Source organism: Mesoplodon densirostris, chromosome 12 (assembly GCF_025265405.1).
Source record: "Mesoplodon densirostris isolate mMesDen1 chromosome 12, mMesDen1 primary haplotype, whole genome shotgun sequence".
In the NCBI taxonomy this organism is placed as follows: domain Eukaryota; kingdom Metazoa; phylum Chordata; class Mammalia; order Artiodactyla; family Ziphiidae; genus Mesoplodon; species Mesoplodon densirostris.
Window position 1 is genome coordinate 21,086,798 of NC_082672.1, and position 14,839 is coordinate 21,101,636.

General features: G+C 39.4%; 1 protein-coding gene across 5 annotated transcripts in view; it reads right to left on the minus strand.

Annotated features, from left to right (window-relative positions):
* UTRN (utrophin) overlaps positions 1-14,839 on the minus strand; it is a 533,820-nt gene that overhangs the window by 384,988 nt on the left and 133,993 nt on the right. For all 5 annotated transcript variants that reach the window (XM_060114636.1, XM_060114635.1, XM_060114639.1 and 2 more), the window contains 5 exons: positions 9,385-9,588; positions 8,294-8,475; positions 7,174-7,324; positions 5,884-6,003; positions 3,636-3,737 (listed from right to left, as the gene is read on the minus strand). In XM_060114636.1, coding sequence (XP_059970619.1) covers positions 3,636-3,737; positions 5,884-6,003; positions 7,174-7,324; positions 8,294-8,475; positions 9,385-9,588 — 759 coding nt within the window. The remainder of the gene's footprint in view (positions 1-3,635; positions 3,738-5,883; positions 6,004-7,173; positions 7,325-8,293; positions 8,476-9,384; positions 9,589-14,839) is intronic.

Sequence of the window (14,839 nt, forward strand, 5' to 3'; positions counted from 1 at the left end):
GTTACTAGAGGCTTATCCACATCTGGTATAAGAAGGACTTCAAACACCTAAGCCTGAGGCATGAATGACCCAGGAAGGCATCTTTCTTTAAGATATTACCCTTCTCAGATTTGCAACAGATGGACCTGAAATTAGCCCCACTCCTGGATAACTAAACCTAATTCTCAGGGAAGTAGGTGGGTCTAAAAGGCTAAATCCAACTATCCAAGTCTCCAAAAGAATCACTTTATAACTCTCTAGATGCAGAGGGAAGGTCAGAGATTTTCTTGTCTTAGCCCCTCATTTTAGGGAAGAAACAGAGAGAAGCCAAATTATATGTCCAAGATCTCTTGGCTTGTTAACTGCAGAGCCAGATCAAAGAACCACACCCTGAAGCCAATGGTTTTTTTATGCATCTTGCAGGACAACCACACCAATGCTCCAGATTTGACAGCAATTATGACTAGAGGACAAAGTTTGAGGATAGTCCAAAGTCAATATAAAGATCTTTAAACTTCATTGGCCAGTGATGCATGTCTTTTGGGCAGAAGATATTTAGTAAAGTAGGGAGATAAACATGAAGGAGGAGTAAAAACAACAAAAATGGCTGCATTGGGATAATTTTTCCCAGAATGTAGTATTTACCACAGAAACCTTTTTCTATAGAGTTGAGGGGGAAAATTCTTGGTTCTGTGTTTGGAATCAACTCTTTCTCTCGTTGTTTTATTTATCAGTTTGTTTAACAACCATTCTCTGCCTTTATATTCCACCAAAAAAAGGACAAAGATTAGAAAATACAAAAGACAAACATGGATCCTGTCCTCAATGTAGTAAGAGTGATAAGATACGCACAAAAATAACTGTGCCACCAGTTAGAAAGTGCAGACACCACAAAGAGATTGCTTACAGTTCTGAAACAGTGGGGAGGGGGAGGGAGTTTATAGGTGACTTCGTGGTCCTAGATGGATATGTCACTGGCAAAGCTCACTAGGGTACCGGGAAAAATAAGGTGGAATCTAGGTGATAAATTCTAACCTCCTCTTTTGTGCTTAGTCTAGTTTCACTTGCCTATAGGGGGCCGTGTGCAGAGTCCTTGCACCTATCAAGGTGGATTGGTTCCCAGAGGAGACCCACCATGCCCAACATCTCAGCTCCGCAGCCGGTGTGCAGAAGTGCCCGGCACGACACCTCAGTCCAAGATGGCGGCAGCAGGCCATGTGCAGAGAGGCTGCACCCAGCACTGTAATCTGGAGCCATGAGCAACACACCTGCACCAGACCCGCGAGAACGCCACCCCCTCCCCACCAAGAAGAACCCTCTAAAGCAGCCCCGCCAATGATTGCTGGGGAGAGCATGGACTCTAGAGCGCAAGCTCACTCCTCTCCATTCTTTCCTCGAAGAATAAAACTTTCGGACTTCCCTGGTGGCGCAGTGGTTAAGAATCCGCCTGCTAATGCAGGGTTCAAGCCCTGGTCCGGGAAGACCCCACATGCCACGGAGCAGCTAAGCCCGTGCGCCACAACTACTGAGCCTGCGCTCTAGAGCCCGCGAGCCACAACTATGGAGCCCACGTGCCATAACTACTGAAGCCCGCGCGCCTAGAGCCCGTGCTCCACAACAAGAGAAGCCACTGCAATGAGAAGCCTGCACACTGCAACATAGAGTAGCCCCCACTCGCCACAACTAGAGAAAGCCTGCATGCAGCAACAAAGACCCAATGCAGCCAAAAAAAAATTAAAAAAAAAAAAAAAAAAAAGAATAAAACTTTCCTTTGCTTCTGAACCAAACTAGGTTTCATTCTATTGGCTCGAGCATCACTGGGCAAGAGGGCCCTTGTAGGAGCTGGACTCAAAAGGGTTGGTAACAGGTGGGGAGAACTTAAAACTAAAGAGATGGGTAAAAAGGCATTCCGAGGAAGATGCCACACTTAAAAACACAGAGGCTAGAAAACCAGTTCGCTCTTCCAAAAACATGAAAACAATACAACAAAACCCATAAGCAACCTATGATGCACCATGCATTGGGAATAGAGAAGTGAAAAAGAACCAGCACTACTCTCGTGGCCTTGACAGTCTAGGCAATGGGCTACAAACTGGGAATTCAGGATATGAGCACTGGGTACATGGAAGGACTGAGGCAAAGTTAAGTTTGGAAAGGTAGGTTAAAGTCAATCACAGAATACCTTGCTTGCCACACTTGGCTTATGCTGCAGAAATTTTGAACTAATTCTCAGAGCCCATTTCTATCTTAAAGCCTCTGCAACTGAGTGAACAATAATCCCTTGAAAGATTTTCTAATTCAGACACAGTTGATTGGTCTCATTCTCTTTAACAGCAAATTATCAATTAAGTACCAATGTTGGCTTCAGTTCTACATTTTAACACAATTTCTTCTTCCATATCACTAACAGAAGGCCATTCAAAGGTCATTTTTAAACCTAAGGTAATAAATGGCCAAAATCCCAGCCACTCTCTATTTTTAAACACTTTTAATTACCAAATTTTGATTCTTTCCAAATTTTAAATTATTTTACTTAGATGAGTAACACAATGGTTCCCTAGCAATCAATGTCTCCCACAATCATTAATGAAGTAAAATTTTAATTATTCTACGTGACTCATTGGCCTGAATAAAAGGACTAAGTAAATTTAAATCTTTGTAAAGCTAAATGTAAATATTTCAGAAATTAGAATCAGGTCCATTATGTGATTCTTAATAGGACAATTCTGGTCTTGGGGGCAGGTGGCAGTAACTTACAACTTCACTGGGACAAATTTTGCAACCTGCTTTTATTTTTATTTTTATTTTTTTGCAACAACCTGCTTTTTAAGATGTTCTCTCTGCCACCATATTTAGTAAATCACAAAACATCATACAGCTGTTTTTATTCAATGAAAAGAATATAGTCGCTTTTTGTGGATGGAAATGAAATGCATTTAAAAGACTCACAATGGACACTGAGAAGTGGGAACAGAGTATCTGCTTATTTTCTACACCACAACTCTTTGGCATTTTGAAGAAAAGTCTTGCTTATTTGTATTCTGTTTTGACGGTTGCTTTTCTGGAAGGATGAAGATGGGCAAAGGGCCACCACTCAGACTGAAAACTTAAAGTGGCAGCTTTGCACCAAAGGTTCATTTTCTATGTTAATCCTCAGTGAAAAAAAAAATTAACTAAGTGTTCAATCAATGGTGTTGCTAAATAATATTTTCTTATTAATTTCAGTAGTTATCCTGATGAAAAATCACGAAAAATTCTTGTGGTTTAAAGTTCACAAAGTATTGAATGGATTCATTTATCATTATGTACTGAGCACAAACCATATGCTAGGCTGTATGGATACAAGTTCAAATACGTTACCCAACACAAATGCAGTAAAAATTATGTCAAGCAAATCCTAAAAGTAGCATATCTAAATACTAACATTCTCAGTAATGAACAAAGTCAAATTATTATCACAGTGGAGCTAATATATAATGCAATCTCTATGAATAAACTGCATGATAAAATGGATACAAAGCTGACTTTTAACACAATAAATATTTGTAAATTTTCCTTTTGAAGAAGAATAAACAAGACTTTATTCTAATGCTATAATTAATGATGGGTTTACTTTCCACCACTTATTTTGCCCGTTATGGATAACAGCTACCTACCTGTTCTTCCAGTAATTCCTGCCACAGAATGTTGATTTCCTGTAACCTGTTCCAACGTTCTTCAGTCCATCGGCACACGGCTGTCCAACGTTCACCAAGTTTCTAGAAAAGGAAGAAACCATCCTTTGTCAACAAAGTCTTAAGAGATAATTAACACAATCCTTAAAGAAATTCTTGACATCCTTCGTTCTCTATTACGGAGTAGCAATTTATGAAAAAGATTTTTTATGAAAGCTGCTTTAAGTAATACAGATGAATCCTATAAATTTATAGATGAGAAAAACTAATTTCCATAGAATTTAATTATTTCACACTACATAGCTAGAAAGTGGCACAATTAGAACTCCATCCTGTAACTTCTGACCCCAAATTCCCGCTCTTTTCCATTTTATTGTGGTTTTTATATGAGAATTTGACAGTTTCACATATACCTTCGAAATAAAGCAAACATCTATTTTCGGTGCTTCCATTTTTTTCAGGCTATAATTATCTTTAAGACAAAATTCAGTGCGTCAATTGTTTTTTAACCACCTTTTACATGCCAAGACAATTTTCATCTGTAGTACCAAAATTATGGAAAAAAAATTTAATTTATAAAAACTATGTTTTGAATGAGAGAATTTCTGTGAAAAAAATACTTAATTGATTTGTTCTGTTTACATTGCATGACCCATAGAAAATTCCACAAAACTTAGTAACAGAATATTACAAGTATTAGCAAAATTAACTAAATAAATTTGATTAGTTTTAAAAAATCGTTCTTCATGATGACTTTCCCAAAAATTATTTTATTACCGCTTTATAAATAATGATTAACAAATTGTAAATTTTATTTCTTCATTACTTACTTGGGAGCAATAATTATTTAATTACTATTATCTTATTTCAATATTTAATACCAGAGTAAGCTTTGCATAGCTCAAAGGGTAGAGAATGCAGAGCCAGAAGACAGGTCTGTTGTCTCAGCATGAAAACTCATCACCTACTTAAACCTCTGAATTTCCTCACTATTAAATAGGCAAGACATGAATGCCTACCTCTCAGATTACTGTAATAACTAAATACTACTGCACCAAAGGCTCAAAACCACTGGCTAATTTTAAATGATACAAAAGAAAAAGAATTTCATATGATAATTTATAGTCTGAAAGTTACTAAAAATCATCAGCTGGCAACATTATATCAGATAATCCAAGTATTGTTTAAGTAAAATACCCTTGAACAACAGGGGTTTGAGCTGCAGGTCCACTCATACTTGGATTGTTTTCAATAAATACACTGGAAAAAATTTTGGAGATTTGTGACAATTTGAAATAAAGACGAAGCACATAACCTAGGGATATCGAAAAAATTAAGAAAAAGTTAGGTATTCATGAGTACATAAAACATCTGTAGATATGCATATAACACAAAATATTGGGTTGGCCAAAAAGTTCATTCAGTTGATAAATACGTTGTTCAATAAAGTTCTTGGTGAAAATGAAAAGTGTGCCTTTTATTTTTCCTTAAAACTGAACGAACTTTTTGGCCAACCCAATATGTCCTAATGGACTGCTTGTTACCAGTAACACCTCCAGTCAACAATAGGCTATTGGTAGTTAAGTTTTGGGGAAGTAAAAAGTTATACTTGGATTTTCAACCACTTGAGAGGTCAGTGCCCCAACCCCAAGTTTTCAAGAGTTAACTGTCAACCAAAAACTCTCTTTATAAAGACTTGTAAAGATACACTATAGTCACTGAGCAAAAAGAAGCAAGGTTCCCAAAACTGGGGTTGACATTCACACAATGATCTACCAAAGAAACAGGGTTATTAAATCCCACACGGCTGAAATTCTCAAACTTTACATTTTTTTAATATATTCACTGGGCCCCACTCCCAGCGACTTAGGTCTGCGTAGAGCCCAGAAATATGCATCTTAACAAATTCGTCAAGTGATTCTGAGCAAGAAGTCTGTGGACCACTTGTTGAGATCAGTTCTTATGCTTCCACATCTTATTCATATGCCCAAGGTAGCTGTGGACCTCAAGCGGCCCCAACCATTCCCCGAGGGCTGAAGTAAAGGAGTGATACCTAGGTTCTCCTGTAAACCCCCATGCTGTGGAATCTCAACTGGGAAGTACAACCTAAAGAAGATTGTTCTATGATTCTAAATAAACAGTGAGACTGAGCAGGAAGAATAGGGGCGATGTGCAACTGGGGCTCAGACCACAGGTCCCTTGGGAAAATCCTACTTTACAGGGTCCTTACCTGTAATTGATCTTCCAGAATAGCTGTAGCACTCTCGCCACTGTTTTCATCAACAATCACCACCATGTGAGTTAGAGAATTTACCTTCACCTGTTCAGCCTCAAGATCATTTTGCAAACTCTAGAGAAAAAATTAAGATAAAGCATTATGTCTACTCTTTCCCATTTACCTATTTAAAATCCACTCAGTTGTCAATAGTAATTAAGGACACCTAATGAGGCATTGTGTTTAAATCTCCAATCATCATTAGCCTAAGTGTTCTACTAATGAAACAAACCCATTATATATCTTTACATTTCATTATGAACCAAAGCAGTTTGAAAATGCAATGTCATAACAGATTGCAAATGGGATGTCACCACTTTTATTATTTTTATTCCAAGTTTTGGCCAAAAGAAAAAGAAAACAGGTGTCCCATAAACAAGTTGAGCGCCTATAATAGGAATTAAGAATATAGAATCATTAAGTCAATAAAGTCCCAAACTTGAATACACATAGTCAGAGATTATTTTATCTAGTGCAACATGGTATAAAGTGACAGATAAGTCAAATGCTATTTGATAGTCAGAAGCTGTTCTGATTTGTTACCCAGGAAAGCAATTAGGGGTATACAGACAATTTCTCTTCCCACTTCTTCCATGGGAAGAGCATTGCAGGTCACAACACATATGTATATAGGTAACTTATTCAAACTCTCCCAATAGTGTCATCAGATGCCTTGAGTTTTTGTGTTTCATGTATCCCTAAAGCTTTATTTATCAGTCATCTAGATATTTCATTGAAAAATAAAATTCTTCAGTTCACAGACAGCCTATTTTACTCTACCTTTCCTTGACTATGAAAAGTTATCTCTTAAATTTGTGACCAAATTAAATCTCCCACCAAATTTTGAATCTTCACCTAGGAGAAGAAGCAATAGCTTTCCTGAAAGGATTAGGTACAGATCCATCTGAGGGTTTCCTTATTTCCCGACACACTGCATTCATGCAACACCCTAGGATTCTTAACCACTCATAGGTCCAAAAAAAAAAAACCCTGAGAATCTTATGAACACTATGTGCTTTCATAAGAAAACTACACATACCCACATAAAATTGTACCTGTGCTTTCATCCCTGGCTCAGAAAACTCACATCCCCATGCACTCTATCCTACAGGCTGCTGAATAAAAGAGCACACTGAAGAAGTATCCCATCTCTGCACTAATGATAGAAGCCATCGGCTCCTGAGAATGCTAAGTGCTGCTTTTTCATATTTGATAAGGTATAAAAGAAATATGAGCCAGATTTACTTTATGGTCTTCTAGCAGCTTTTGTAGAGATTTTAAGTCATCATCTAGGGGGCAAGTTTCCATCTTCTGAATGCGTTCTTCTGTGAGTGTTAACCAGGCAGAGAGCTGCTGTAGTTGCTTCCTCTGCAGTTCCATGAGCACATCGTGCAGCCTGTCCGAGGGGAACACAGCATTATTCCCACTCCTCCTTCCCTTTGCAACAGTAAATACACACTCCAGGCAGCAAAGAAATGGGGCAGGGAACACATTCTTCTCTAACCATTTAAAGTAGCATTTGGTCTTTAAATACAGAAATCAGCAAAAAAAAAAAAAAATTACTTTCTTCCTAAATGGAGTCAATTAAATGCAGTCAAAGAATGCAAATAACAGCACCCACTATTTGTATCAGAATCATTGTTTCTTCAGTCAGGAATTCCTGCCTATTAAATAGGTGGAAATTGCCATGGAATGCAGTTTGCTCCTGAACGCACAATACACGAAACAAAACGAACCATGGGGAAAAAAATACTTTAAAAAATGTTACATGGGACGAAGTGAGAGAGTGGCATGGACTTATATACACTGCCAAATGTAAAATAGATAGCTAGTGGGAAGCAGCCACATAGCACAGGGAAATCAGCTCGGTGCTTTGTGACCACCTAGAGGGGTGGGATAGGGAGGGTGGGAGGGAGACCCAAGAGGGAAGAGATATGGGGATATATGTATGCATATAGCTGATCCACTTTGTTATAAAGCAGAAACCAACACACCACTGTAAAGCAATTATACTCCAATAAAGATGTTTAAAAATAAATGTTAAAAAATAGAATTGGGGATAGATATAACATAGTCCTGTCTTCGTATCAGAATTAATGGTTAGCCAATTTTAAAACTGCAAAGTCCATATTAAATGTCTTTGCTAATTTCTGTATTACAACTTTTACCTTTTCATTTGGTTAACATATCAGAGGGGACATAAAGATCATACAAAATCCCAGCAACACTACGTAAAGAAAAGAGTCAAAATTTTACAAGGCAAGTTCTCTGGTGATCTGGTTCTCACAGACATGCAGACTTCTACTTGTGCTAAACTGGGCAATGCAGTCTACGGCACAGTGTTCCTTTCTGAGCTTCCACTCACCGGGACTGTCTGTCCATACTTGCCACCCTTAGAGCCTCCCATCTGGCATTCAGCAGGGTCATCTGTTCCTGAATCTCAAACTCCTCTTCATCTGACAGAGTTCCTTGTGTTATCAGCTGGTTTCCTGCCTGCAGGACATTGCCCACACTGCTCTGGTGCGCCGTCAGCTCCATCATAAAAGCCTGAGAAGGTACATCATTATGATTTGTGAGCTGCTCAGTGAAGAAGAAAAATCTTAATAAATTGTTAATGTCTAAATATTAATGCTGTGAGAAAAAGTAACCATGTAGAGTGCAAATAAATAAGACTTTGGTCCAATTTGTTAAGCTCTGAATATAGGGAATAAGCAACTGCCTGAAGGAAAAAGAATAGATCAAAGAGGACAATGTTACATGTGATAACACCAGCTATTTTTAAGTAAATGCTGATTATGCTACTGTTAGGTCGTGAACGTGGAATTATGAAAAGATATAGTAAATAAACCACCATGCTCACCCAAGAGAAACTGCTTAAAGAAAATGACCATTTCTATTATTTTCAAACCAAAACAGCAAATCAGACCTGCCAATTAATATATCAACACCAAGAAACTACTTAATCAAAAGAATTCTTCACATAATCCAATCACTACACTGCAATATATCCCTGAAATAGTAGGGAATTTTCAATATATAAAATTACACAGGAATAGTGGATATGAGTTTTCTTAATCATACAATAAATAAAAATAATCACTTCCTGGGGAACATTCAAATCTAAAGATTTGGTGTATTAATTAGCCATTTTGTGTTTTAACTATAACAATACACTTCAGAAACAAGCAGTATTATGCACTGATTTTTTTGTCAGTGGCTTCACAGAATCTGCAAATTACGGTAAGATTAAAATCTGGAATCTAATTCCAGTGCACAGTTAAATCACCCACACGAATTCTGTAACAAAGCCCTATTTAAATATCACAATTCTTAAAATATGCCATGACCTTTCTGTGGAGCAGAATTCAGTAAACAACAAACATCAGGGTTCAGCGCCTGATTAAGGCACAGGCACCATGGCACATATATCCTGCTCATCAGCTATAGATTATTTACTTCGTGGGTTGCAAACTGGTCTTTGACTTCTTCAACATCATCGGAAATGTCATCCTGCTCCTGGAAAGTGTCCTCGGCAGAAAGCAACCAGGTCAGCACTTCCTCCAGTGCTATCTGATAGCTGTCCAGATCCATGTCAACCTCGGTGACAGTGCTGGGGGTTTCAGCTCGGGGACCCTCTTGTTCCTCCTCTGGCGCTGAGCTCTATAAAAACAAAGCCAAGAAAACTCACAAACGCTGTGAAGACCAGAAGGTGTTCAACAAAGACACACTGGATGGAGAAACTAAGGTAGGCACCACGTGTCTTAGGCATCCACCTGATTCTCAGGAGCTAGGTGAGAAACGCCGTGACATAGAATGCATTTATTAATGCTAGGATGGCAAAGAGTACAAAAGCTGCATCACTCATGGATTCTGTACTCAGGGACATTCTAATATAGCTGGGAAGAGACAAATAACCCACATGAATCACTTCTGAACAAAAATAAAAAGGCTATTAACAAAGTTATAAATTCCATGAGTGCAAACAAGGAATGCTATTTGAATTCACCAAGGGCTAAAATAGGAAAGTTTCATAGAGGATCTGGAACCTGTTGGGCCTTGAAGGCTGGATGTCAGTTAAAGAGACAGAGATTAGAATCCTGCTTTGACCCTAGTTAAATGCTTTTACTGAATTGCATTTTAGACACTGAAAGACAGCCACACATACAGGCTGTCGTACTGGTGATATTTTCTTGAGGCAGCTGCCCTCTAGTTTACTAGCTGGTCTTTTTTTTTGAAGAGCCCGTGGAATAAGTTATTCCAAGCTCCTTCTAGGCAGTGGAGTATTTTCTTATATACTTTAGAGTCATATAACCAAACCTACCACCTCTCTCATTCATTTGTTCCCTTCCAGAGCAAAAATTCTTTAAAATTTGCCTACAGCCTGTCTCCACTTTATCACCTCTCATCCACAGTTTTTATGTACTATCTCAAACATACACAAACATATAGAGAACAACATAAGAAATGCTCATGTATTTAACAGCTACATTTGTTAACACTCCCTTTCATGTTGATTAGGCACTGGTCCCCACCACACACCTGGAAAAGCTTTTGCCAGTGTTACCAATAACCTTCTCATTGACAAATCCACTTTTCTAGCATCATCTTTAGGATGACCATGTAATTAACAAAAAAACCAGAGCATTTTTGATAATCAACAGTACTGGAACAACACACATAAACCAGAACTGTTCCAAGCAAACCCGGAGGTCCGGTCACCTTATGTTCCTTAAGCTTTCAGTGGCATTCCCTACATCTGACCAGTCCCCACCCTCTTGAAGCTCTCCTTTCCCTGCTTCAAAATCACCATCTTGGCTTTCCTCCTAGTTCAACAGCATTTGCCAACATGTAAGTAATGAAGCTCCTCAAAATTAAGTCTAGGGCCCTTTTTTCTTCTATGTACTCTGCCTGCATGGTTTCATCCATTCCCACTGGATTTAAAGAACCATCTACATTCTGCAAACATTTACCTTTATATTTCTGGCCCCAAACTCCAAACTCCTATGTTCTACTTCCTTAACATCTCCACTTCAATGTCTCATAGGCACATCAAACATTGTCAGTATTTAAACCCTACTTTTCCCCCCCAAAGCTCTTCACGCTTCCCATTTCAGTAAATGCCTCCTCCATGCACTTGACCCCTCCAGCTAAAAATCAGGGAGCCAGCCTTGGTCTCTAGCTTTTACTGCCCACATTTGATACGTACATATAAGCAATTCCTACCTTCAAAATTCATCTCAAATCCATCCAGGGCTTTCCATCTTCACAACAACCATTTGTCCTCAGCACTGCAACAGCCTGCTACCAGTGTCTCTGCTTCCCCACTGCTCCCCAGACTGCTACGGCCACCACCCACTTCTCACAGAGCAGCCAGAATGATGTTTGGAAAATGTAATCACATCATAAGACTTCCCTGCTTAAAATCTTTCACTGCTTTCTCAATGCTCTTAAGATACAATTTAAAATTCTTAACATAGTTTACAAAAATACTGTGACAGCAAGAAACAGAGTGTGTGTGTGTGTGTGTGTGTGTGTGTGTGTGTGTGTGTGTGTAGGGTTGGATTTCAATTAGGTTAATCAGGGAAGTCTTCTCTGAAAAAGTTCCATTGAAATTGAGGAAAGATGGGAAGCTTGCCATGCAAACAGTGGGTGGAGGTGCGTTTCACAGAAAGCAACCCACACGTACAAGAATCTTGGGGAAGGAGAGGAAGAAAGTCCACCACGACTGGCGTGCAGTGGCCTGAGATGAGTCGGGGCGGTGGGCTGGGCCTTGTAAACCACAAGAGGAGATGAGGTGTTTAATTAGTATGAGGGTTGGAATAGAAGGAAAACACACACCAAAGATATTCTGGAGGAAGAATCCAAATGGACCTGGTAAACAACATGCAGGAGTTAAAACCAATGAATCAGTGAGCCCACAGATGAAATGATGGATGATTAGGAGAGAGATGGTGCCAAAGACAGAGAAGGGAAAATGAGTTAAGTTCTGGACCTAAAACCCCAAAACTGGAAAGCCACAATAATCCTGGAGGTCATTTAGTACCAAACCTCGATATTCTAATGAGGAATTCTGAGAACTAGGAAAGTTAGTGACCAGCCAAAGGTCATTTAGACAGGCACTAGGATCTATGAGGTGGGAAGTGGAAGGCATTATCTAAATGCAGGTGTTCAGAAGGTATTCATTCACATACAAGAGGAGACTTTCAACTGAGAGATTAATCTAAAGAGAAATTCAGGAATTCTTTGCTGGCCACCTAATGCTCTACAGCACATGTCTGTAGAAAGAGCAAGAGAGGAAGTCTGGCTATTAGTGTTCTCAGGAAAGTAGAGGATGGCAAGATATGTCAAACAGTAGATGATTACAACTTGACCACGTTTCATCTCTCCAATTAACTTAATTCAACCTCTAAGGCATTAATGAAAGCATTAATGAAAAGGTTAATATTAATACACCTGCTCTTTTTTTTTAAATAAATGTATTTATTTATTTATTTTTGGCTGTGTTGGGTCTTCGTTGCTGCACGCGGGCCTTCTTTAGTTGCGGTGCGCAGGCTTCTCATTACGGTGGCCACCCTTGGTGCAGAGCACAGGCCCCAGGTGCACAGGCTTCAGTAGTTGTGGCATGCGGGCTCAGTAGTTGTGGTTCATGGGCTCCAAAGTGCAGGCTCAGTAGCGGTGGCACACAGGGCTTAGTTGCTCTGCAGCATGTGGGATCTTCCCGGACCAGGGCTCGAACCCACGTCCCCCGCATTGGCTGGCAGATTCCCACCCACTGCACCACCAGGGAAGTCCCAATACACTTGCTCTTAATCAAACAGCAAATGGCTTCTGCAATTCTTATCATGTCACCCCAAGCCCTAAACAGAAGTGATTATTTTATCTACATACCATGAAAGGCAAATGAAATCTCCCTTCTTTTTAAAAGAGAATAGGCTTCCCTGGTGGCGCAGTGGTTGAGAATCTGCCTGCCAATGCAGGGGACACGGGTTCGAGCTCTGGTCTGGGAAGATCCCGCATGCCACGGAGCAACTAGCCCCATGAGCCACAAATACTGAGCCTGCGCGTCTGGAGCCTGTGCTCCGCAACGAGAAGCCGCGATAGTGAGAGGCCCGCGCACCGCGATGAGGAGTGGCCCCCACTTGCCGCAACAAGAGAAAGCCCTCACACAGAAACGAAGAGCCAACACAGCCATAAGTAAATAAATAAATAAATAAATAAATAAATAAAAGAGAATAGCCTTCACTATAAGAAGTAGAATATTCCATCTTTCTAACAAAAGGAACCCCGATCCAATGAAAAAATGATTCTAAAACCAAAAGGCAAACTCCAAAGATTATTTGAGCCACTGAAAAGGATGCATCATTAATGCAGCATAATAACTACACTACTAGAGACAAATGCTTCTCAGCAAACATTCAATGATAAAACATTAGGGCTTTTCCTCAATATCACTTGATCCTCAAAACTACTAAAAAGAGCCCTTGGTTCACGATCTGGCCCCATCTCTTGCCTTCTTTTCCTCTAAGCTTTTTTCTTTTTCTGTAAATCATAGTTTTTTGAAATGGAGAAAATAAAAGAAGTGGTACCTACTACCCAAAGAAAACCTGAAATAATAAGTCCTTTGAACCTTGGAGAAGAAAAAAGAAAATGCTATGCCAATTCAAGACCATTATCATTATCACTAACATTTGAAAAAAAATCTTGTTGAATAAAAATGAATGATAATACCTAAACAAAGTGAGAAGGAAAAATTATAATAATAATATCTGCTGCTTGCTGAGTGCTTATTAACATCATTTTAGATACTTCAAACTTATTAACTTTATAAAGTGAGTGGTTTTACCCAGATTTTGCAATAAAACTGAGGATGAGAGGGTAAGTAACCAACCCAAAACAAGAAGTAACAGGGATGGAATTTAAGCTTGAAAGCCCATGCTTTCTGCCTCTCTAAAATGTATTTCTTATCACCTTGAAATCCATGTGTATCTTTTGCCTGTTTTGTTGATAAATGTTAGACCAAATGACTTTTAAGGTCTCATCCCACTGTTAAGATTCTCTCATTTTATGAATTATGAGAACTGGTTAGACTAAAACAGAATAAGGTAAAATATGGATTGATTCAAGGCAGGATTATTCAGGAAGAAAATTTCATGACTTTATTTATATCTCCTGAAAAAAGGATCCTCATTTATATCCTGATGAATAAAACCACTGTCAGCCCTTAAGTGAAAAACTCACCAAGTAACATATTATCAATTATTCCTCCTAGGGCTTCCCTGTTGGCGCAGTGGTTGAGAGTCCGCCTGCCAATGCAGGGGACGTGGGTTCGTGCCCTGGTCCGGGAGGATCCCACATGCCACGGAGCAGCTGGGCCCGTCAACCATGGCCGCTGAGCCTGCGCGTCCGGAGCCTGTGCTCCACAACAGGAGAGGCCAAAAGAGTGAGAGGCCCACGTACCGCAAAAAAAAAAAAAAAAAAAAAAAATTATTCCTCCTAAAAGAAAGGGAAAACCTTACATTTTGATGGCCCTTGTGAGAATATAATGGTACAAATCCACTTTTTAATGGCAAAATAATTAAAAAAATTAGTACTTAGAACAGAACTAAGCTGACATGAGAAAAACCACCTTCAGTACAGGACAAGAGTGATAAAAGATGACCAGATGATAGAAAAACATAGGTCCTTAAGCATGTTATACAGAAGCATGATCACAATCCTAGACTCTAACTCTAGCCTTGCTGTATGAAATAATATATTTTCCTTCTTAAAAAGTAAAATCAGGGCTTCCCTGGTGGCTCAATGGTTGAGAGTCCACCTGCCGATGCAGGGGACACGGGTTCGTGCCCCGGTCCGGGAAGATCCCACATGCGGTGGAGCAGCTGGGCCCATGAGCCATGGCCGCTGAGCCTGC